Source organism: Scyliorhinus torazame, chromosome 12 (genome assembly GCF_047496885.1).
Source record: "Scyliorhinus torazame isolate Kashiwa2021f chromosome 12, sScyTor2.1, whole genome shotgun sequence".
Classification (NCBI taxonomy): domain Eukaryota; kingdom Metazoa; phylum Chordata; class Chondrichthyes; order Carcharhiniformes; family Scyliorhinidae; genus Scyliorhinus; species Scyliorhinus torazame.
In genome coordinates, this window is record NC_092718.1 from 150,422,651 (window position 1) to 150,448,106 (window position 25,456).

The 25,456-nt window shown below is 51.8% G+C and overlaps 1 protein-coding gene across 10 annotated transcripts in view; it reads left to right on the forward strand.

The window, feature by feature from the left end:
- Positions 1-22,184, forward strand: part of eif4h (eukaryotic translation initiation factor 4h) — a 255,384-nt gene extending 233,200 nt beyond the window's left edge. For all 10 annotated transcript variants that reach the window (XM_072469176.1, XM_072469177.1, XM_072469184.1 and 7 more), the window contains one exon: positions 21,868-22,184. In XM_072469176.1, the coding sequence (XP_072325277.1) occupies positions 21,868-22,007 (140 nt within the window). In that variant the 3' untranslated portion in view covers positions 22,008-22,184. The remainder of the gene's footprint in view (positions 1-21,867) is intronic.
- The last annotated feature ends 3,272 nt before the right edge of the window (positions 22,185-25,456 follow it).

Consider the following 25,456-nt stretch of genomic DNA (forward strand, 5'->3'; position numbering starts at 1 on the left):
AGAGAGAGAATCCCAGGAGAAAGGGAGGAGCGAGAATCCCAGGACGCAACGGGGGGGGGGGGGGGGAGAGAGAATCCCAGGAGAAAGGGAGGGGAGATAATCCCAGGAGAAAGGGAGGAGTGAGAATCCCAGGAGAAAGGGATGAGAGAGAATCCCAGGAGAAAGGGAAGAGAGAGAATCCCACGAGAAAGGGAAGTGAGAATTCCAGGAGAAAGTGAGGAGAGAGAATCCCAGGAGAAAGGGAGCAGTGAAAATCCCTGGGGAAAGGGAGGAGACAGAATCGCAGGAGAAAGGGAGGAGAGATAACCCCAGGAGAAAGAGTGGAGACAGAATCCCAGGAGAAAGGGAGGAGAGAGAATCCCAGGAGAAAGGGAAGAGAGAGAATCCCAGGAGTAAGGGAGGAGAGAGAATACCAGGAGAAAGGGAGGAGAGAAAATACCAGGAAAAAGGGAGCAGAGAGAATCCCAGGAGTAAGGGAGGAGAGAAAATCCCAGGAGAAAGGGACGAGAGAGTATTCCAAGAAAAAGTGAGGCGAGAGAATCCCAGGCGAAAGTGAGGAGAGAGAATCCAGGACGGAACGGGAGGAGAGAGAATCCCAGGAGAAAAGGAGGAGAGTGAATCTCAGGACGGAACGGGAGTAGAGAGAATTCCTGGAGAAAGGGAGGAGAGAGAATCCCAGGACGGAAGGGGGTAGCGAGAATCCCAGGAGAAAGGGAAGAGCGAGAATCCAAGGAGAAAGGGAAGAGAGAGAATCCCAGGAGAAAGGGAAGAGAGAGAATCCCAGGAGAAAGGGAGGAGAGAGAATCCCCGGAGAAAGAGAGGAAAGAGAATCCCAGGAGAAAGGGAAGAGAGAGAATCCCAGGGAAAAGGGAGGAGAGAGAATCCCAGGACGGAACGGGAGGAGAGAGAATCCCAGGAGAAAGGGAGGAGAGAAAATCCCATAAGAAAGGGAGGAGAGAGAATCCCAGGAGAAAGGGAGGAGAGAGAATCCAAGGACGGAACGGGAGTAGAGAGAATCCCAGGATGAAGGGAGTTGAGAGAATCCCAGGATGGAACGGGAGTAGAGAGAATCCCAGGCGAAAGGGAAGAGAGAGAATCCCAGGAGAAAGGGAGGAGCGAGAATCCCAGGACGCAATGGGAGGAGAGAGAATCCCAGGAGAAAGGTAAGAGAGAGAATCCCAGGAGAAAGGGAGGAGAGAGAATCCCAGGAGAAAGGGAGGAGAGAGAATCCCAGGAGAAAGGGAGCAGTGAAAATCCGAGGGGAAAGGGAGGAGTGAGAATCCCAGGAGAAAGGGAGGAGAGAGAATCCCAGGAGAAAGGGAGGAGAGAAAATCCCAGGACGGAACGGGAGGAGAGAGAATCCCAGGAGAAAGGGAGGAGGGAGAATCCAAGGACGGAACGGGAGTAGAGAGAATTCCAGGAGAAAGGGAGTTGAGAGAATCCCAGGATGGAACAGGAGTAGAGAGAATCCCAGGCGAAAGGGAAGAGAGAGAATCCCAGGAGAAAGGGAGGAGAGAGAATTCCAGGCGAAAGGGAAGAGAGAGAATCCCAGGAGAAAGGGAGGAGCGAGAATCCCAGGACGCAATGGGAGGAGACAGAATCTCAGGACGGAAAGGGATGAGAGATAATCCCAGGAAAAAGGGAGGGGAGAGAATTCCAGGACGGAACGGGAGGAGAGAGAATCCAAAGAGAAAGGGAGGAGAGAGAATCCCAGGAGAAAGGGTTGAGAGAAAATCCCAGGAGAAAGGGAGGACAGAGAATCCCAGGAGAAAGGCAGGAGAGAGAATCCCAGGAGAAAGGGAGGGGAGAGAATCCCAGGATAAAGGGAGGAGAGAGAATCCCAAGAGAAAGGGAGGAGAGAGAATCCCAGTAGAAAGGGAGGAACGAGAATCCCAGGAGAAAGGGAGGAACGAGAATCCCAGGAGAAAGGGAGGAGAGAGAATCCCAGGAGAAATGGAACAGAGAAAATCCCAGGGGAGAATGGGAGGAGAGAGAATCCCTGGAGAAAGGGAGGAGAGAGAATCCCAGGAGAAAGGGAGGAGAGAGAATCCCAGGAAGGAAAGGGAGGAGAGAGAATCCCAGGAAAAAGGGAGGGGAGAGAATTCCAGGACGGAACGGGAGGAGAGAGAATCCAAAGAGAAAGGGAGGAGAGAAAATCCCAGGAGAAAGGGAGGACAGAGAATCCCAGGAGAAAGGCAGGAGAGAGAATCCCAGGAGAAAGGGAGGGGAGAGAATCCCAGGAGAAAGGGAGGAGAGAGAATCCCAGGAGAAATGGAACAGAGAAAATCCCAGGGGAGAATGGGAGGAGAGAGAATCCCTGGAGAAAGGGAGGAGAGAGAATCCCAGGAGAAAGGGAGGAGAGAGAATCCCAGGAAGGAAAGGGAGGAGAGAGAATCCCAGGAAAAAGGGAGGGGAGAGAATTCCAGGACGGAACGGGAGGAGAGAGAATCCAAAGAGAAAGGGAGGAGAGAAAATCCCAGGAGAAAGGGAGGACAGAGAATCCCAGGAGAAAGGCAGGAGAGAGAATCCCAGGAGAAAGTGAGGAGAGTGAATCCCAGGAGAAAGGGAGCAGTGAAAATCCGAGGGGAAAGGGAGGAGAGTAAATCCCAGGAGAAAGGGAGGAGACTAAATCCCAGGAGAAAAGGAGGAGAGTAAATCCCAGGACGGAACGGGAGGAGAGAGTATCCCAGGACGGAACGGGAGGAGAGAGTATCCCAGGAGAAAGGGAGGAGGGAGAATCCAAGGACGGAACGGGAGTAGAGAGAATCCCAGGAGAAAGGGAGGAGAGAGAATCCCAGGAGAAAGTGAGGAGAGAGAATTCCAGGAGAAAGGGAGGAGTGAGAATCCCAGGAGAAAGGGATGAGAGAGAATCCCAGGAGAAAGGGAAGAGAGAGAATCCCACGAGAAAGGGAAGTGAGAATTCCAGGAGAAAGTGAGGAGAGAGAATCCCAGGAGAAAGGGAGTTGAGAGAATCCCAGGATGGAACAGGAGTAGAGAGAATCCCAGGCAAAAGGGAAGAGAGAGAATCCCAGGAGAAAGGGAGGAGAGAGAATTCCAGGAGAAAGGGAAGAGTGAGAACCCAGGAGTAAGGGAGGAGCGAGAATCCCTGGACTCAATGGGAGGAGACAGAATCTCAGGAGAAAGTGAAGAGAGAATTCCTGGAGAAAGGGAGGAGAGAGAATCCCAGGAGAAAAGGAGGAGAGAAAATCTCAGGAGAAAGGGAGGAGAGAGAATCCCAGGAGAAAGGGAGGAGACAGAATCTCAGGAGAAAGGGAAGAGAGAATCCCTGGACAAAGGGCGGAGAGAGAATCCCAGCAGAATGGGAGGAGAGAGATTCCCAGGAGAAAGGGAGGAGAGAGTTTTCCAGGAAAAAGTGAGGAAACAGAATCCCAGGAGAAAGGGAGGAGAGAGAATCCCAGAAGAAAATGGGAGGCGAAAGAATCACTGGAGGAAGTGAGGAGACAGATTCCCAGGAGAAAGGGAGGAGAGAGAATCCCAGGAGAAAGGGGGAAAGAGAGTATCCCAGGAGAAAGGGAGGAGAGTGAATCCCAGGAGATAGGGAAGAGAGAGAATCCCAGGAGAAAGGGAGGAGAGAGAGAATTCCAGGAGAAAGGGAAGAGAGAGAACCCGTGGAGAAAGGGAGGTGAGAGAATCCCAGGAGAAAGTGAGGAGAGAGAATCCCAGGAGAACGGGAGGAGAGAGACTCCCAGGACATAACAGGAGGAGAGAGAATCCCAGGAGATAGGGAAGAGAGCGAATCCCAGGATATTGGGAGGAGAGTGAATCCCAGGATGGAACGGGAGGAGAGAGAATCCCAGGAGAAAGGGAATAGAAAGAATCCCAGGAGAAAGGGAGGAGAGAGAATTCCAGGAGAAAGGGAAGAGAGAGAATCCCAGGAGAATGGGAGGAGAGAGACTCCCAGGACGGAACAGGAGGAGAGAGAATCCCAGGAGAAAGGGGGGCGAGAAATCCCAGGATAAAGGGAGGAGAGAGACTCCCAGGAGAAAGGGAGGAGAGAGACTTTCAGGAGAACGGGAGAGCGAATCCCAGGAGCACGGGAGGAGAGAGAATCCCAGGAGAAAGGGAGGAGAGAGAATCCCAGGAGAAAGGGAGGAGAGAGAATCCCAGGAGAATGGGAAGAGAGAGAATCCCAGGAGAAAGGGAGGATAGAGAATCCCAGGATGGAAAGGGATGAGAGAGAATCCCAGGGGAGAATGGGAGGAGAGAGAATCCCTGGAGAAAGGGAGGAGAGAGAATCCCAGGAGAAAGGGAGGAGAGAGAATCCCAAGAGGAGGGGAGGAGAGAGAATCCCAGGAAAAAGGGAGGGGAGAGAATTCCAGGACGGAACGGGAGGAGAGGGAATCGAAAGAGAAAGGGAGGACAGAGACACCCAGGAGAAAGGCAGGAGAGAGAATCCCAGGAGAAAGGGAGGGGAGAGAATCCCAGGCGAAAGGGAGTTGAGAGAATCCCAGGCGAAAGGGAGTTGAGAGAATCCCAGGCGAAAGGGAGGAGAGAGAATCCCAGGTGAAAGGGAAGAGAGAGAATCCCAGGAGAAAGGGAAGAGAGAGAATCCCAGGAGAAAGGGAGGAGAGAGAATCCCAGTAGAAAGGGAGGAGAGAGAATCCCAGGAGAAATGGAACAGAGAAAATCCCAGGGGAGAATGGGAGGAGAGAGAATCCCTGGAGAAAGGGAGGAGAGAGAATCCCTGGAGAAAGGGAGGAGAGAGAATCCCAGGAGAAAGGGAGGAGAGAGAACCCCAGGAGAAAGGGAGGAGAGAGAATCCCAGGAGAAAGGGAAGAGAGAGAATCCCAGGAGAAAACGGAGGAGAGAGAATCCCAGGAGAAAGGGAGGAGAGAGAATCCCAGGAGAAAGCGAGGAGAGAGAATCCCAGGAGAAAGCGAGGAGAGTGAATCCCAGGAGAAGGGAAGAGAGAGAATCCCAGGAGGAAGAGGATAGAGAATCCCAGGAAAAAGGGAGGAGAGAGAATCCTAGGCAAAATGGAAGAGAGAGAATCTCAGGAGAAAGGGAGGAGAGAGAATCTCATGAGAAAGGGAGGAGAGAGAATCCCAGGAGGAAGGGAGGAGAGAGAATCCCAGGAGGAAGTGAGGAGAGAGAATCCCAAGGGGAAGGGAAGAGACAGAATCCAATTAGAAAGGGAGGAGAACAAATCCCAGGAGAAAGGGAGGAGGGATAATCCCAGGAGAAATCTAAGGGAGAGAATCCCAGGATGGAATAGGAGTTAAGAGAATCCCAGGACAAAGGGAATAGAGAGACTCCCAGGAGAAATGGAGGAGAGAAAATCCCAGGAGAAAGGGAGGAGAGGGAATCCCAGGAGAAAGGGAGGATAGAGAATCCCGGTACGGAACGAGAGTAGAGAGAATCCCAGGAGAAAGGGAGGAGAGAGAATCCCAGGACGGAACAGGAGTAGAGAGAATCCCAGGAGAAAGGGAAGTGAAAGAATCCCAGGAGAAAATGGGAGGAGTGAGAATCCCAGGAGAAAGGGAGGAGAGATAATCCCAGGAGAAAGGGGGGGGAACGAATCCCAGGAGAAAGGAAGGAGAGAGAATCCCAGGACGGAACGGGAGGAGAGAGAATCCCAGGACGGAACGGGAGGAGAGAGAATCCCAGGAGAAAGGGAAGAGAGAATCCCAGGAGAAAGGGAGGAGAGAGAATCCCAGGACAGAAAGGGAGTAGAGAGAATTCTTGGACGGAACTGGAGGAGAGAGAATTCCAGGAGAAAGGTAGGTGAGAGAATTCCAGGAGAAAGGGAAGAGAGAGAATCTCAGGAGAAAGAGTGGAGAGAGAATTCCTGGAGAAAGGGAGGAGAGAGAATCCCAGGACAGAAAGGGAGGAGAGAGAATCCCAGGAAAAAGGGAGGGAAGAGAATCCCAGGACGGAACGGGAGGAGAGAGAATTCTTGGACGGAACTGGAGGAGAGAGAATTCCAGGAGAAAGGTAGGTGAGAGAATTCCAGGAGAAAGGGAAGAGAGAAAATCTCAGGAGAAAGAGTGGAGAGAAAATTCCTGGAGAAAGGGAGGAGAGAGAATCCCAGGGGAAAGGGAGGAGAGATAATCCCAGGACGGAACGGGAGGAGGGAGAATCCCAGGACAGAACGGGAGTAGAGAGAATCCCAGGAGAAAGCAGGAGAGAGAATTACAGGAGGATGGGAGGAGAGAGAATTCCTGGAGAAAGGGAGGAGAAAGAATTACAGTACAAAATTGGGTGGAGAGAGAAACCCAGGAAAAGGGAAGAGAGAGAATCCCAGGACAGAATGGGAAGAGAAAGAATCCCAGGAAAGATCGGGAGGAGAGAGAATCCCAGGAGTGAGGGAGGAGAGAGAATTCCATGAGAAAGGGTGGAGAGAGAATCCCAGGACAGAATGGGAAGAGAAAGAATCCCAGGAGAAAGCGAGGAGAGCGAATCCTAGGACAGAAAGGGAGGAGAGAGAATCCCAGGACGGAAAGGGAGGAGAGAGAATCCCAGGAGAAAGGGAGGATTGAAAATCCCCGGACGGAAGTGGAAGAGACACAATCCCAGCGGAAATGGAGGAAGGAGAATCCCAGAACAGAACGAGAAAGAATCTAGGAACAGGAAGGGCAGAGAAAGCATGGGAGGAGAGAGAATCCTAGGTGAAAGGGAGGAGTGAGAATCCCAGGAGAACGGGCGGAGAGAGAATTCCGGCACAGAACGGGAGGAGAGAGCATTCCACCTGGAGAATCTTAAGAAGGAATAGCAAACACAAAATGATAATGAAGTAAGACAGATTATAATAGTTTGGGAGAAATTGTCTTTACCTACTGGGGAGGTGTTTGGTAAATCTAATATCCCTAACTCAAGCGACAAGCTTTGATTTTTTAAATTATCCCCAAATTGCCCCTAAGCTTGAAAAAGGTATTGTGGAAACCTCCTATTTTGTTATGCTCTTGACATAGCATAAGCTGCTTCCTTGATGTGCACTCTGACAAAGGAAGGTTCAGACTTGGAGATAGCTTTAACACGTTTATTAAACTATTAACAATTCTCCTACTTGGATTTGACGCTATTGTGAATCCTGCTATAGCTACTCAGTCTGCTACAATCCATGTGGTGGGAGTGATGTTCAATCAACCCTGGGCGCGATTCTCCACTCCCACGCCGGTTGGGAGAATCGCCTGGGCCGCCAAAATTCCCTGGGACGCCGGTCCGGCGCCCTCCCGCGATTCTCCCAAGCGGCGGGAACGGCCCGATCGCGTTTCGCGGGCCGCAGGCCGGAGAATTGCCGGAGACACCGAAAATGGGGATTCTCCGGCACCCCCGCTATTCTGAGGCCCGGATGGGCCGAGCGGCCAGGCCAAAACGGCGGGTTCCCCCCGGCGCCATCCACACATGGGGCAAAGTTCTCCCCAAATAGCACGATGTCCACCGACTGGCGCCCAAAACGGCGCCAATCAGACGGGCATCGCGCCGCCCCAAAGGTGCGGAATGCTCCGCATCTTTGGGGGCTGTGCCCCAACATTGAGGGGCTAGGCCGGCGCCGGAGGGTTTTCCGCCCCGCCAGCTGGCGGAAACGGCCTTTGTTGCCCCGCCAGCTGGCGCGGAAATGACATGTCGGGGCGGCGCATGCGCGGGAGCGTCAGCGGCCGCTGACAGTTTTCCGCGCATGCGCAATGGGGAGAGTCTCCTCCGCCTCCTCCATGGTGGAGACCGTGGCGGAGGCGGAAGGGAAAGAGTGCCCCCACGGCACAGGCCCGCCCGCGGATCGGTGGGCCCTGATCGCGGGCCAGGCCACCGTGGGGGCACCCCCCGGGGTCAGATCGCCCCGCGCCCCTTCCCAGGACCCCGGAGCCCGCCCACGCCACCTTGTCCCGCCAGTAAATAGGTACTCTAATTTACGCCGGCGGGACAGGCAATTTATCGGCGGGACTTCGGCCCATCTGGGCCGGAGAATCCAGCGGGGGGGGGCCCGCCAACCGGCGCGGCCCAATTCCCACCCCCGCCGAATATCCGGTACCGGAGACTTCGGCAACCGGCGGGATTCACGGCGGCCAACGGCCATTCTCCGACCCGCTGGGGGGTCGGAGAATGACGCCCCCGGTCGCTGCAGTCGTGAGCGGTGCGTGAACGCTGGGGGGGGGGGGGGGGCGAGGGGGGATCCTGCACCGGGGGGTACCTCAGATGTGGGGTGGCCCGCGATCAGTGCCCACCGATCGTCGGGCCGTCCTCTCTGAAGGAGGACCTCCTTTCTTCCGCAGCCCCGCAATATCCGTCCGCCATCTTCTTGCGGGGCGGACTTAGAGAGGACAGCAAACACGCATGCGCGGGTTGGTGCCGGCCAACCCGCGCACATGACACCCGTTATGCGGCGCCGGCTGCGTCATCTATGCGGCGCCGCTTTTACGCGGGCGACAAGGCCTGGCGCGTGTAGATGACGCGGCCCCGATCCTGGCCCATTGTCAGGGCCTGAATCGGTCGGGACCGGGGCTGTTTCGCGCCGTCATGAACCTCGACGGCGTTCACGACGGCGCGGCCACTTCAGCGTGGGAGTGGAGAATCCCGCCCAGTGTGTCTGTACTCACTGAGAGTCTCCACTGGAAAGAGACTGAGCATGTGTGATGTGTCCTGTTATATGGGTTGGTGTAATGCCCTCCTGTGGTAGTGTCATGTCTGGATGTGTCTTGAATGCCCATTGGGCGTGTCCTATCTGACTGACCTATTGGTTGAATGTCTGTGTGTCATGATGTCTCTGGTGCTCCCTCTAGTGTCCAGCTAGGTGTAGTGTATGTACATGAACCCCTTGTGTATTTACAGTGATGCATATCACCACATCCCCCCCTTTGCTCGTGTTACATATTTTCTGTACACGATTAAAGAAAATTGAACAAAATAGATAGATAAATGATGATATGTATTTTGTAAGGGCCCCGAAGAATCCAGCACGAGTTTTAAGGATACAAAATAATAACGTTTATTTACTATAACAATATATACATAACAGTAGCAGTAACTTCCCTTGCTACCCTTCTCCTTCCTCCTGGTTCCTGGACTGGCCAGCTTACTTATAGTAGGAGTTTCTCCGCCCCCCTTATTGGGGAAGTTCATACTCCCATAGGATTGTGGGATAGTCATTAGTCCCCAGCCAATCGTCAGTAGGCAGGTTATAACATCCCTCCCCCCCAAAGTCCAAGGAATCCACCGTAGGCCCTGGCGAAGGAAGGCGTCGAACTCGTTTGGCCGCAGGCCGGACGCCATTTGCACGCGGCGCTGGATCAGGCGGCGTATAACGAGACGGAGACCGGCGCTTCCGTGATGAACGGCGCGGTTGTATATCCACGGCCTGTGGACCCGAGGATTCCCCCTCTGATTCGGAGTCAGAGTCTGCTGCCTCCGTCATGTCAGCGTCTCTATCCCCATTCGGTCCCGTCACGACCTGCGCAGGCTTCGAGTGAGGCACCAGTGGAAGATTTGGAGGACTACCTTCCCTTGTTTCTGGTCTTTGCCGCTGTTGAACTGAGCTCCGGGGGCGGGGAATCTTTTGCGGGGATGATCTTCTGGACCGGACGTGGTCTACATGTTTTCGCTGGAGACGACCCTGGGCTTGCACTTGGTACGATATAGGGCCCGTTTGGCGAAAGATTACACCAGGAACCCATTGGGCACCACCAGCAAAATTCCGCACGAATACTGGGTCACCGGGTGCAAACTGCCGAATCGGATGATGCCGAACAATCCCGGTCCCTGCCGTTCTTGTGTGCGGCGTATTTTTGCGCCAATGTCCGGGAAGACCATACTAAGGTGGGTGCGAAGTCTCCGGCCCATTAGGAGTTCTGCGGGAGCTACCCCAGTCACTGTATGGGGGGTGGTCCTGTACGTAAACAAAAACCGAGCCAGTCTCGTGTCCATTGATCCGGAAGACTGCTTCTTTAGGCCTCTTTTGAATGTTTGCACTGCACGCTCTGCCAACCCATTTGAAGCCGGGTGGTAAGGGGCAGTGCGGATATGGCGGATGCCGTTCGTCTTTGTAAACCTAGTAAACTCCTCACTCGTGAATGGAGTGCCATTATCCGTGACCAGCACCTCGGGGAGGCCATGCGTGCTAAATGATAAACGCATTTTCTCAATTGTTGCGCAGGACGTTGTCCCCTGCATCTTATGCACCTCCAGCCATTTGGACTGGGCGTCAATTTGCAGAAGGAACATGGATCCCTGAAAAGGGCCTGCGAAATCTGCATGTAAGCGTGCCCAAGGCCGCCCTGGCCATTCCCAGTGATGTAGGGGCGCGGCCGGCGGAAGCTTCTGATGCTCCTGGCAAATGGAGCAGTTTTGGGCCACCTTCTCAATGTCGGTGTCGAGGCCTGGCCACCAGACATAACTCCGGGCCAACATTTTCATTTTGGTCACACCTGGGTGCCCATTGTGCAAGTCTGTTAGTATCAGCTCCTGGCCTTTTTCCGGGACAATCACACGCGTCCCCCACAAGAGGATGCCGTCTTCCACGCTGAACTCTGACAGCTTGGAGGAAAATGCCCGCAACTCGCCTGGGAGCTGTCTATGCTGCCCACCATACAGGACTATGTGCCGAACCTTTGACAGGACTGGCTCCGTCTGGGTCCACTCACGGATCTGTGATGCCGTGACAGGCAAGGTGTCCATAAAATTTAGGGTTGCGACCACCTCACCGGTTGTGGGGGTCGACATGGGGCCGGTTGATAAAGGCAATCGGCTCAGTGCGTCGGCCTTTGCTATCTGCGTACCTGGTTTGTGCTCCAGAGAATACTCATATGCAGCAAGCAACAAAGCCCAGCGCTGGATCCGTGCAGAAGCAATGGGCGGTATTGGCTTATCCTCTCTGAAGAGTCCCAGCAGGGGCTTATGATCAGTCACGATAGCGAAATGGCGGCCGTACACATACTGGTGGAAGCGTTTCACCGCGAAAACCACTGCCAGGCCCTCCTTCTCGATCTGCGCGTACTTTTTCTCCGCTGCAGTCAATGTGCGGGAGGCGAAAGCTATCGGTCGCTCAGCCCCGTTCTCCATCTTGTGGGACAGGACAGCCCCAATACCATACGGGGATGCATCACATGTGACGAGCAAAGGCTTTCCCGGATCATAGTGGGTTAGTAACCCAGACGACGACAATTGTTGCTTTACCCGCCGGAAAGCGGTTTCTTGCGGCTGACCCCAAACCCAGGTGTGATTTTTCTTTAGCAGCAGGTGTAAGGGGGCCAGCGTAGTTGCCAGATTGGGGAGGAACTTCCCGTAATAGTTTACAAGACCGAGAAAAGAACGAAGATGCGAAGTGTCAGTCGGGGTGGGGGCATGTTGAATTGCACGCACCTTCTCTGCGACGGGGTGCAGACCCTCGCGGTCCACCCGATAACCTAGGTAGACTACTTCTTTTGCCTGAAATACGCACTTTGTGTGACGTAAACGGACTCCAGCCTCCGAAAGGCGTTTAAGGACAGCCTCCAGATTTTCCAAATGCTCTTGCTCCGACGTCCCTGTAATCAACACGTCATCTAGGTAGACAGCCACACGTGGTAAACCTCTCAAAATGCCCTCCATAACACGTTGAAAAATTGCGCAGGCAGAGGATACTCCAAAGGGCAACCGTGTATATTCATACAGGCCCCGGTGTGTGTTAACTGTTACATATGGTCGGGAGGCAGGGTCCAGCTCCAACTGCAGGTAGGCGTGACTCATATCTAATTTTGTGAATGAGAGTCCGCCTGCAAGTTTCGCGTAGAGATCCTCTGTGCGAGGCATTGGGTATAGGTCGAGTCGGGAAACTGTATTCACTGTAAGTTTATAGTCGCCACACAAGCGAACTGTGGCATCTGGCTTCATTACTGGTACAATTGGTGCTGCCCAGTCAGCAAAACGGACGGGCCTGATAATACCCAAACTCTCCAAACGAGTGAGCTCCCCTTCTACCTTCTCGAGCAAAGCGTAAGGCACTGGGCGCGCCCGGAAATAGCGCGGCGTGGCTCCTGGTTCAACTTGGATACGGGCTATGGCCCCTTTTATTTTCCCCAAACCAGGCTGGAATACCTCTGGGTATTGTCCTAGCACCTCAGTCAACCCTCCAGAAACTGTTTGGAGGATGTGCTGCCATTGCAACCGCAAATGGCGCAACCAGTCCCGACCCAACAGGCTGGGCCCATGGCCACGCACTACGATAAGTGGGAAACGCCCCTCCTGGCGTCCATAGACAACAGGGGTCATTGTAGTTCCTGCAATGTCCAGTGGTTCCCCCGTGTAGGTGGCCAACCTGGCCTGTGAGTCAGTTAATGTAAGGGTCTGTATACCCTGCTTGATGCGGTCGAATGTCCTCTGGGCGATCACGGAGACCGCTGCGCCAGTATCCAACTCCATCTCCAGCGGGTGGCCATTGACCCGTACTGTCACCTTAATGGGGGCCACACGGGGAGCTGCCACACAATGCAGCTGCAGGCAGTCGTCCTCCGTCTCCACGTCCTCAGGAGTGGTCGCCGCAGGTTCATCCACATGGAAGGTACGGCCTCTGGGCTGGTCCCAGTTACGGCCCCTGGGCTGGTCCCAGTTTCGGCCGGAACAACGGCGCCTCTGGCGTCCCCAGGACCGCCGTCCGCGACGGGGTCGGCGCCTACAAGTCTGACACGGACATGGCTCCTCATCCATTGGCTCTGGAGAAGGCGCCCTTCGGGGAGGAATGTCCGATGGCCACTGGCGTCGGTCTGGTCATTGCCTCGCCCAAGGTACCGCAGGAGTGCAGGGGGACGTTTTTGGGCGGAAAGGGTTGCGCCCCAAGGCATGCACTTCCATTCCCTGTAGCTCCTGTACTCCTCGCTCGGCGCTCTCTCGGGACAAGACTATTTGTATTGCCTGTTGAAAAGTCAATGTTAGCTCCGCTAACAACTTTCTCTGGGTGGCCGCATTGTTAATACCGCAAACCAAACGGTCGCGTAACATTTCTGACAAGGTCTCACCATAGTCACAGTATTCCGCAATCCCGCGTAGCCTGGATATAAAAATCGGCAAGGGATTCTCCAGGGGTCCTCTCAGCGGTATTAAACCGGTAACGCTGGACTATCGTGGACGGGGTTGGGTTAAAGTGTTGCCCCACTATATTCACAAGTTCGTCAAACGTTTTGGTGTCCGGCGCAGCTGGATATGTAAGACTCCTAATCACCCCACACGTATGCAGCAGCCTGGCGCTCGTTTTCAGTGATATTGTTTGCCCGGAAATAGTAACACATCCGTTGTGTGTACTGGTTCCAGCTTTCCAGCGCAGCATCAAAAACATCCAAACGTCCGTACAGAGGCATGGTATAATGGAAAACAACTTCCAACCTGTATCCAACAAAAATCCAGGGAGGTGGCTTCAGCAGTGTAGACAGCTATTCACTTTTACCTTCGTCGCCAGTTTTGTAAGGGCCCCGAAGAATCCAGCACGAGTTTTAAGGATACAAAATAATAATGTTTATTTACTATAACAATATATACATAACAGTAGCAGTAACTTCCCTTGCTACCTTCTCCTTCCTCCTGGTTCCTGGACTGGCCAGCTTATTTATACTAGGAGTTTCTCCGCCCCCCTCATTGGGGAAGTTCATACTCCCATAGGATTGTGGGATAGTCATTAGTCCCCAGCCAATCGTCAGTAGGCAGGTTATAACAATGTACAAAACAGGAGTTCAAACACTGTCCCTCTTACAATCTCTAAACCCATGTGGATGAACACAGAGTTTCAAAAGCCAGAGGAGCAACTATCATAACAGACAACTGTAAATTGATAACCCACAAACCTTTAACTCAGAATAAACCTGGATTTAGGAACTCCTACAAACTAGGGAGAGATGGAGGGGATGTAGATGAAACATACACCAGAGAAAAGGAGAGTAGGGTAAGACAAGCAGGTCAGCCTCCCACTTTAAAAAGAAAGAACATGGTTGGTAAAGCAGCAAGAGTACACCCTGAATGAGTTCTGTGTGGGTAACCTGGACACAGGAAATAATTTTTTTGGCATTACCAGGTTTGTCCAACAGGGGGGTGGTCCAGTAGCCCTAAAAGTGGTCAGGTTGTGTTCAAATATTATGTCCAGTAAACCAGATGTTTGTACGGATTTTTTGTTCAAAAGGAAAATTACTCCTGTACCCTAGCCCAGCAAACAGAGTTAACAATCCTCAGGGACACTAGCTGTCTTCAAACCATACTTGTAGCCAAGGTTGCAGAGATGCCACCTGAAAGCAGAACAAATACCACAATGTTAGTAAACGGGCTTACTCGACAATGCTTGAACTGTCTCTTAGTTAAAGTTTATCTGCCGAATAAGTCACTGGAATAGTGATAGTCAAGGTTATAGCGAGCATACCAATACCAGGGTCGATCTATTGCTGGGTAATGACATAGGTGGTAGTGCAGTTTTGTGTCCAGAGGCCCCAGAGCAGTCCATGACTCTGGGAAAATTGATGATTACAGGAAAAATACTGCTCAGCTGCAGAAGGTAGAGGAAACCCCTAAAATCCTATATGGGGCAGTGGAACCAGGAAGGACTAAAGGGGTTAAAGAAAAGCCAGCAGAATTTGCAGGGGCTGTGGTGAACCACTGTATTAGGGGATGTAAGGTAGGACCTGCACCACAGGTTCGCCGGTAGCCCCTGCCGGCTGGCTCCGCCCACGGAGAACTGTATAAATATGCATGACCTCCAGTGCCCTGCCATTTCGCCAGCTGCAGCAGGAGGCCACGCATCTGACTGTAATAAAGCCACAGTTGCACCCAACTTTAGTCTTTGTGCAATTGATCGTGCATCAATTTATTACAGTCAGATTTTACACAGAATGGATATCAGAATTAAGCCCGATCGCCTGCAGCTGGATCCGCACTCGCCCGACGCCAGAAAAGACTTTACTCACTGGCTAGCATATTTTGAGGCCGACATCAACGCGGTGGACCCCGCGCCAACGGAGGCTCAGAAGATAAACGTCCTGTACTCCAGACTGAGCTCCAGTGTGTTCCCGTTGATCCAAGACGCCACGAATTACACAAAAGCAATGGAACTCCTTAAGGAACACTACGCGCAGAAGGCGAACACGCTCTTCGTCAGGCATGTACTCGCCACCTGCTTGCAACTATCTGGTGAGTCCATCGAAGACTTCTGGCGGGTGCTAATTCCACTCGTCCGGGACTGTGACTCAGGCCGTTACGGCTGCCGAACACGCGAACCTCCTCATGCGCGATGCTTCCGTGACGGGGATTGCGTCGGACCGCATCCGAGAACGATTACTGGAGGGGCCATGCTCGAACTGGCGAAGACGAAAACCGTGGCGCTCTCCATGACAGTCGCATCCCATAACGTACAATCGTACCCCTCCTGCCGCGCTGCCCACCCTTCTACCCCTTCCTACCCCTCCTGGACTCCACCAACGACCTCCTCAGCCGGGGCCCTGCCTTCCCAATACGCCTGTGCCACACGCCGATCCGCGCACCCCGGGGGTCCCCGCTGTTACTTCCGCGGTCAGCAGAAGCACCCCCGCCAAAACTGCTCGGCCCGCACTGCCGTTTGTAAAGCCTGCAGTAAAAAGGGCCACTTTGTGGCTGTGTGCCAGGCCCGCGCAGTAGCTGCGATCGTGCCCACTATCGCCCCCTTCCCCATACCAGATGCACAATGGGAGCCGCCATCTCCTCCTCCCGGGGCCATGTGCGACCAATGGGCGCTGCCATCTTGCCCCCCTTCGGCCACGTGCGCCCATGGGCGCCACCATCTTGTCCCGACCCCGCAATGTGCGCACCATGGGCGCCGCCATCTTGTCCCCCACAGGGTCTCCGGACATCCCGACATTGGAACCGCACACGCTCGCCACCCGAAACATCCGATGGCTACCCGCAGCTCGCTTCGATGACGCTGGACCAATCTCGCCCGCACAACCTGACCACCGCGTCGACGACAGTGAAAATCAACGGACACGCGACCTCGTGCTTGCTGGACTCCGGGAGCACCGAAAGCTTCGTTCACCCAGATACAGTAAGGCGCTGCTCCCTCGCGGTCCACCCTGCCAATCAAAGGATCTCCCTCGCCTCCGGATCCCACTCCGTCCCGATCCGAGGCTTCTGTACAGTCACCCTCACTGTCCAGGGCGTAGAATTTAGTAACGTCCGCCTCTATGTCCTTCCTAATCTCTGCGCTGCACTCCTGTTGGGCCTGGACATCCAGTGCAACCTTCAGAGCCTCACCCTCAAATTCGGCGGGCCCTTACCCCCCATTACCGTTTGCGACCTCGTGACCCTCAAGGTCGATCCCCCCTCCCTTTTTGCCAATCTAACTGCGGATTGCAAGCCCGTTGCCACTAGGAGCAGACAGTACAGCACCTGGAGGGCCCAAGTGGTAGTGGTTAAAACTGGGGAGAAACACAGGATGGTCGTGGACTACAGCCAGACCACCAATCGGTACACGCAGCTCGATGCGTACCCCCTCCCACGCATATCTGATATGGTGAATCAGATTGCGCAGTAACGGGTCTTCTCAACAATTGACCTGAAATCCGCCTACCACCAGCTCCCCATTCGGAAGTTGGACCGGCCTATCACGGCCTTCGAGGCGGACGGTCGCTTCTACCACTTCTTAGGGTCCCTTTCGGCGTCACAAATGGGGTCTCGGTCTTCCAAAGGGAGATGGACCAATTGGTCGACCAGTACGGTTTGCGGGCCACCTTTCCGTACTTAGATAATGTCACCATCTGCGGCCATGACCAGCAGGACCACGATGCCAACCGCGATAAATTCCTCCGCACTGCCACTCTTCTAAACCTGACCTATAACAAAGAGAAGTGTGTGTTCAGCACAACGCGGTTCGCCATTCTCGGCTATGTAGTCCAAAACGGACTTCTCGGGCCCGACCCCGACCTCATGCCCCCTCACGGAGCTTCCCCTCCCCCACTGCCCCAAGGCACTCAAACGCTGCCTGGGGTTCTTTTCCTACTACGCCCAGCGGGTCCCAAACTACGCAGACAAGGCCCGCCCACTCATTCAGTCCACCCAATTCCCCCTCGCGGCCAAGGCACAACACGCTTTCGCCCGCATCAGAGCAGACATCGCCAAGGCCAGGATGCGCGCAGTGGACGAGTCACTGCTTTTCCAAGTAAAAAGCGACGCTTCAGACGTCGTCCTTGCCGCCACTCTAAACCAGGCAGGCAGACCTGTGACATTCTTTTCCCGCACCCTTCATGCCTCTGAAATTCGACACTCATCCGTCGAAAAGGAGGCCCAAGCTATCGTTGAAGCTGTGTGGCATTGGAGGCATTACCTGGCCGGTAAGAGATTCCATCTCCTTACGGACCAATGGTCGGTAGCCTTCATGTTCAATAACACACAGCGGGGCAAGATCAAAAATGATAAAATCTTGTGGTGGAGAATCAAGCTCTCCACCTATAATTACGAGATTTTGTATCGCTCCGGTAAACTCAACAGGACCCAGACGCCCTCACCCGAGGTACATGTGCCAGCGCACAAGTGGACCAACTCCGGGCCCTACACGACAGCCTTTGTCACCTGGGGGTCACTCGATTGTACCATCTGGTCAAAGCTCGCAATCTGCCCTACTCCGTCGAGGAAGTACGGACAGTCACCAGGGACTGCCAGGTCTGTGCGGAGTGCAAGCCGCACTTCTACCGGCCAGACCGTGCGCGCCTGGTGAAGGCTTCCAGCCCCTTTGAACGCCTCAGCGTGGATTTCAAAGGGACCCTCCCCTCCACCGACCGTAACACGTACATTCTCAGTGTGGTCGATGAGTACTCCAGATTCCCCTTTGCCATCCCATGCCCCGATATGACGGCTGCCACCGTCATCAAGGCCCTCAGCACCATCTTCGCTCTGTTCGGTTTCCCCGCCTACATCAATAGTGACAGGGGATCCTCATTGATAAGCGATGAACTGCGACAGTTCCTGCTCAGCAGGGGTATAGCCTCCAGCAGGACGACCAGCTACAACCCCCGGAGAAACGGGCAAGTAGAACGGGAGAATAGGACGGTTTGGAGGGCCATCCAGCTGGCCCTACGGTCCAGGAACCTCCCAGCCTCTCTCTGGCAGGAGGTCCTTCCTCCCTGACGCTCTACACTCCATCCGGTCACTATTGTGCACCGCCATTAATAACACACCCCATGAATGGGTTTTTACCTTCCCCAGGAAGTCCACATCCAGGGTGTCGCTCCCGACTTGGCTCGGAGCTCCAGGACCGATCCTTCTCCGTAGGCACGTTCGACTCCACAAGGCGGACCCCTTGGTGGACAGGGTTCACCTGCTCCACGCCAACCCTCAATATGCCTATGTTGAGTTCCCCGACAGCCGCCAAGATACTGTCTCACTCAGGGACCTGGCACCGTCAGGTTCAACCCCAACACCCACCCATGCGCCCCCCCCCCCCACCGTGCCGCCAATATTGACCCCACCAGACCACCCCCCCCCCCCCCTTTTCCGCACAAGAGGACGAAGAGGACTTCGGCATGCTCCCGGAGTTCCCCGATGACTGGCCAGCATCAGCACTGCCACCACCGCTATCGGTGCCACCTCCACCACCACCAGCACCAACTTCGCCGCCACCGTTACGCCGCTCCTAATGAAGCACCAAAGCACCGGACCGGCTGAACCTTTGACGGACTCCAGACCGTCAACATGGATGTTTTTCTTTTTTCCCTACCATTGTACATAATTGCACTATTCGTATATAGTTTCACGTCAGCCCCGCCGGACTCATTTTTAACAGGGGGTGAATGTGGTGAACCACTGTATTAGGGGATGTAAGGTAGGACCTGCACTACAGGTTTGCCGGTAGCTCCTGCCGGCTGGCTCCACCTACTAAGAACTGTATAAATATGCATGACCTCCAGTGCCCTGCCATTTCGCTAGCTGCAGCAGGAGACCACGCATCTGACTAATAAAGCCACAGTCGTACCCAACTTTAGTCTTTGTGCAATTGATCGTGCATCAGGGGCTAGGTTAAACCCCATTGAATTTAAACAGCTAAATTTTCAGGATACAGGGTAGGGCCTGAATAGAGCCAAAGGACAACAAAAGAACTGAGATAGAAGCAACAACTTGGTTACAAGAAATGTACCAAAGCTATGTTCGCAGAAACCTTCCTGCAGGATTTAAATAGGGACCCAAGCAGTTCCCAAGCAGGTAGACATAAAATGAGGGAGATGTCTCACCTGGTTTGAAGTACCAGAGGGGAGTGTTGCAGAAGCTGGACAGCCGCCTGAGGGCAGTAGTGTCCTTGAGGACAGTTGTGTCCCGGAGGCCATGGGACAGAATGGGAAAACATCCACCCCTGAGGTTACAGGAAGAGATGATACACCCTAAGACTTGTGAAGACAATAAGATAAATATATAGCATTTGGGACTTCTAATTCAAAGGTTGTGGGTTCAAAAAAGTGGCACGGTGGCACAGTGATTCCCACTGCTGCCTAACAGCACCAGGAACCCGGGTTCAATTCCAGTCTTGGGTAACTGTCTATGTGGAGTTTGCACGTTGCTTTTACTAGAAGAGTTTGTGTTAATGAACATCGAATACAGGATCATCTTGGTAAGAATCAAATGAGCAACATATATTACACAATGTAATATAACAGTCTATAGTTCCATTCCTTGCTCTTTCATCCAACATTTATCACCTCACATATCTCAAAGTTAAATTCCATCTGACTCACTAACCTACTAATCTAGTAATCATGGGCGTCATTCTCCGACCCCCCGCCGGGTTGGAGAATGGCCGTTGGCCGCCGTGAATCCCGCCCCCGCCGTAGTCTCCGCTCCCGGAGATTGGGCGGGGGCGGGAATCGGGCCGCGCCGGTTGGCGGGACCCCCCGCTGGATTCTCCGGACCGGATGGGCCGAAGTCCCGCCCAGGAATTGCCTGTCCCGCCGACGTAAATCAAACCTGGTATTTACCGGCGGGACCAGGCGGCGTGGGCGGGCTCCGGGGTCCTGGGGGGGCGCGCGGGGCGATCTGACCCCGGGGGGTGCCCCCACGGTGGCCTGGCCCGCGATCGGGGTCCACCGATCCGCGGGCGGGCCTGTGCCGTGGGGGCACTCTTTCCCTTCCGCCTCCGCTACGGCCTCCACCATGGCGGAGGCGGAAGAGACTCTCCCCACTGCGCATGCGCGGGAAACTGACAGCGGCCGCTGACGCTCCCGCGCATGTGCCGCATTTCCGCGCTAGCTGGCGGGGAAACAAACGCCATTTCCGCCAGCTGGCGGGGCGGAAATCCCTCCGGCGTCGGCCTAGCCCCTCAATGTTGGGGCTAGGCCGCCAAAGATGCGGAGCATTCCGCACCTTTGGGCCGGCGCGATGCCCGTCTGATTGGCGCCGGCTTTGGCGCCAGTCGGCGGACATCCCGCCGTTGGGGGAGAATTTCGCCCCATGTCTGGAAGTCCCTTACAATCTTCACAATGAATATTTAATTTTCCAGGTCGATCGTTTTATTCAAGGTTTGTGTCATAATATACACCAGTATATCATGGTGCAGACACACACACACACACACTGATGGACATGCAGTGGGACCCATCAGCATACACAACACCACAGCCAATCACCAGTGAGAGCACACGCACTATAAAGACAGGGGACAAGAGAGTTCCCGCTCATTCTAGTGGCAGCCAGCTCGGAGCACAGAGCTCACAGCCTGCAACACAGACATTCACCATGTGCTGAGTGCATCACCTGGTTAGGACTAGGCAAGGGTCAACAGTTAAAGCTGGTATTGCATTTACCCACAGTTCAAGTATGTTAATATGGTTAACCTTATAATAAAATTGAGTTGCACCACTACCAGTGTTGGTGACCTGTTTGTGATCCAGAACACCCAACACATCAGTTTGCAGTAGAATACAAGTTTTGGAAGCAATTATCATCCTGCTCAAACCAATTGGGCAATCTGATCTAGGTCTTTGGCGGCATGATGGCACAGTGGTTAGCACTGCTCCATCACAACACCAGGAACCCGGATCTGATTCCAGCCTTGGGTGACTGTCTGTGAGGGTGTCATGTTCTCTCCATGTCTGTGTGGGTGTCTTCCGGGTGTTGTGGATTCCTCCCACAGTCCAAAGTTGTGCATGTTAGGTGGATTAGTCATGCTAAATTTCCCCTTAGTGTCCAAAGATGTGCAGCTTAGGTGGGGTTACTGAGTTATGGGAATAGGTTGAGGGAATGGGCCTAGGTAGGGCGTACTTTTGGAGGGTTGGTGCAGACTCGATGAGCCAAATGGCCTCCTTCCGCACTTTAGGGATTCTATGGATTCATTCCCGACCACTATTTTGTTTCCTGCTATCTGGTTGAAAAGAAAAAGAATAATGTACGGGCTTCAGTCAGAGCAGATGGTTGTAATCAGTTTCCTCTGCTTATGTGTCCCTCAGCTGGCACAAGTGGGAAAACTGATTACATTTATGTTGCAAATGTCATAGAAGATTTCCCTCCCTCCAATTTTCTAGGCAGTTCCATCAGTTTTCAGTGGGCAGCACGGTAGCACAGTGGGCAGCACAGTAGCATAGTGGTTAGCACAGTTGTTTCACAGCTCCAGGGTCCCAGGTTCGATTTCCGGCTTGGATCACTGTCTGTGTGGAGTCTACACGTTCTCCCCGTGTCTGCGCGGATTTATTCTGGGTGCTCCGGTTTCCTCCCAGTCCAAAGGTGTGCAATTTAGGTGGATTGGCTATGCTAAATTGCCGTTAGTGTCCAAAAAAGATTAGGTGGAGTTACGAGGATAGGGTGGAGGTGTGGGTATAGGGAGGGTGCTCTTTCCAAGGGCCAGTGCAGACTTGATGGGCCACATGGCCTCCTTCTACACTGTAAATTCTATGAGTTCAGAATTTGTATTCTGTTTTAACGAGGTTGATTCTCTTTTTGTCTTGTGTCTTTCAGAGGAGCGGGCACAGAGACCCAGACTGCAACTTAAACCTCGCACAGTTGCTGCCCCACTTAACCAAGTAGCTAATCCAAACTCAGCCATATTTGGCGGAGCCAGGCCTCGGGAGGAAAAATCTGGACATGAGGACCCCTAGCCTGGCTGGACTCATGGAAAGTAGGCACGGCACTTTCCATTCCTACTACTGAACAGCTTCCCTTTGTCTTCTCTTCCAATTCTCCACATAACTCCAATGTATGTTGGCTGTTTACAAATGCTTTGTCTCTAAGAACACTCCAGCTTATTTGTATTTTAAAGCCTGCCTGATACCATCTTTTTGCTTTGAACAGTTTGCTTTCTGCCAGTGGAACTGCTCCACATTACAAAAAAATAAGTCTTAAGTGGATTTTAAATGGTACTTGTGAATATTGCATTACTGAGTTTCTCAGGAACACATTAGAACCAGATGTTTTATCAACATCCTTCTCACCAAACACAGTTGTCTAACCTGCATTTAATATTCCCCTATCTATACATACACGTGTATATATTATATGCTATTTAAACACTGATATGAACAAATATTCATACACACTCAGACACTTTCTAGATCTAAGAATATGGCATGCCTTGAATATGGAGAGATACCATTTGAACGACACTGAAAACTTTATAGCCATGGATCAAGTATTCAGGGGACATGGTACATTCAGATGAGTGGCACGCTCAGCTTCTCTGTTTCAATGATCCGTTTCCATTGAAGACACCCACTTATTTTTCAATGTCTTGTGCTGTGGTTCTTTTCTGTAGGAGTTCCAAACAATTGACTAAAAAAAAAAGTATTTTTTACCAGATTGTGACCTACTGTTGTCCTGTAAGTAGGCCCCCTTTATCTAATAGTTCAGAAGGATACAGAGCCAATAAGTCTCATTTTGACTACGATCTTCGGAATGTCGGAGTTTTTAAGTCTCATTGAACGTGGAAAACTGTTGATTTTTTAAAACCATCCGAGATAATTAATGTCCCACATTTAGCATCACTTTAACTATAAGGATTCCCAACATTTTACAAATTCTATTTCATAATATATAAAATAAATTTGATATTTTGTGAATGATCTTTTAAATAAAAGAAAAATATTCCATAACCCTGTCTCCAAATGGGTTCCATATTTGCCATTAAATATAATTATAGTTTTTGAGTGGGATTGTCTGATTTTCCCACGAGGGAGATTTCCCAGTCTTGGGTCTTCCATCAATATACAGGAGAGAAAGAGGCACCCAAGACCTGCCCCGCCATTCATCCATTGTCAAGTTAACTTTGGCCCTGCTCTCACACCCCTGGCTCACACAGGAGCAACATTCAGATCACCCCGCTACCCCTGTCATCCTAGGCATAGGAAAAGGGATTTTGAAACAGGATAGGTCATATGAAAGGAAAAGCAAAAATAGAAAATACATTTCGAACTGAGAGATCAGGAAACAATTACTCTGAATTATTTCATGCCATACACACAAGGGTATTAAATGGAGCAATTACTGATACTGGATAAATTCAAAAGCAAAATATTAGAGAATGTTTGAAATCTGAAAAAAATGCAGGAAATACTCAATATGTCAGTAAGTATCTGAGGAAAGAGAAACATTTGGGGTAGGTGACTTTTCATCACAACTAGGAAATGTTTCAGGCATATTGGGTTTTTAAACAAAGAGAGGCAGAGAAAGTGGAGAGGGGAGGAAAGAGCAATAGAACTGTGATAGGTTGGAGGCAAGATTAATTAAATGTAAATTAAATGAAACAATGTGGTCAGAAACTGGGAATTCTGCATTGAGTAACTCACCACCTGATTCCCCAAAGCTTGTCTCCATCTACAAGGCACAAGTCAGAAGTGTTATGTAATACTCTCCAGTTGCCTGGATGAGTGCAGCTCCACAACACTCAAGAAGCTCAACATCATCCAGGACAAAGCAGTCTGATTGGCACCCCATCCACCACCTTAAATTTCACTCCTCCCACTACTTGTGCACAGCGGCAGCAGTGTGTACCTAGATATCTACACTGCAGCAGCTCACCAAGGGCCTTCAACAGCAGCTCACTGGTAGAATGGAAGGTCAGGTCAAGGGACCCATGTCATGGTTCTTGGAGGGAGGGAAAAAAGTAGTGTCAGGAATGCAGGAAATGGAGCAGGCACACCAAGGACCCTGTCTACCACAGTGACGGAATCCTCGCTTGAGGGAAAAGGAGGACATGGAAGCTGTAGTATAGAAGATGACATCTTGCGAATTACAAGAATGGCGAGTCCTTAAGGAAGCAGGCTAGGAGGAAGAGAAATCAAAGTATCTGTAAGAATTGGTGGGCTTAAAGTAGATATTGCTTGATAGCCCACAAATGTGAAGAGAGCAGCTGAAGACGAGGAAAAGTCGGAGATGTGAAGATGAGGAAAGGGTGGAAATTTGAAGCAAAAGTTGTTAAAAGTTTTCCAGTTTGGCATGACTTTTCATTGATATCTTGGTGGCTTTATTCTTTTAATTAATATGTTTCTCGTAGAATGTCTTTAGCATTGGAAGAGACAGTGGAATGTACCAGAGGAATTAGCTATTGAAGCAGAGTTCCACCATTTCAGAATTTAAGAAAGGTTAGATAAGTGGTGAAACAAAGGGGAACAAAGAACTTTAAGACCAGTCCAGATGCATGCAATTGGGACCAATGCTCAGTGTAGATGATAAACACCAACATGGGATAGGTGGGTTGAACAGTTGATTCTCTTAGTCTTTGTTACCCATTCCAAACAGATAAACAGAGTTTCTCCCATAATAAATGCAGACATTTATTTATCGTACTACCTCACACAAATACTTTTATTTAATCAATCAAAAGTTAACAATTTTTGCAGAGATTACGTGTACATTTGCAACCCTGACCCATCATTCAGTGCTTTCCTATTCAATACCTGATCACAGACCTGCACTAATGATATTTTCACCGAAAATGCGAGGAGGAGCAAAATATAAGCCTGGGAGTGAGGCACTTTATTTTCTCTCTCTTCTCTGGACAGGCCCACTTAGCTTCTTACTCTCAGCTGCTTAATTTTCACCACATTTTCTGGCATTTGCACCCATTACTAGCATTGCTGCTAATCTAAAATTAGTTGATAATCTTGAGTGTTGACAGTTGTAAACTAGAAGTCAAAACTCAATAGGCCCAAAATTCTGATTTTTCTTATTGCTATAAAATTAGGGGAGTGATCCGAAAAGCAAGAACTTAATCATTTACCCAGGAATTGGATCCATTTAAAAATAAATGCCCAGCTCCAATGGAATCGGCTGCCTGCGGAAGATGTGCCCAGCCTGTGTAAGTGATCGGATAGCAAGGGCCAAAGTTGCTGTTCCAGAAATTCCAACAGAGCACCTTACTTAGGTTTAAGCGTATAGAAAAGAGGAGTGGGTTACCTGCATGATTTGTCAAACAAAGAAATGGTGAAGTTCACAGGCTTTGAATCCCCAGAAACTTGATCTGAAACATCAGCTTTGAACGACGGGAGATGAAACATCTTTCCTCAGCTCTGATACTAAGAAAGGATTCTTCCGGCAGTTTCAGGTAGGGAAA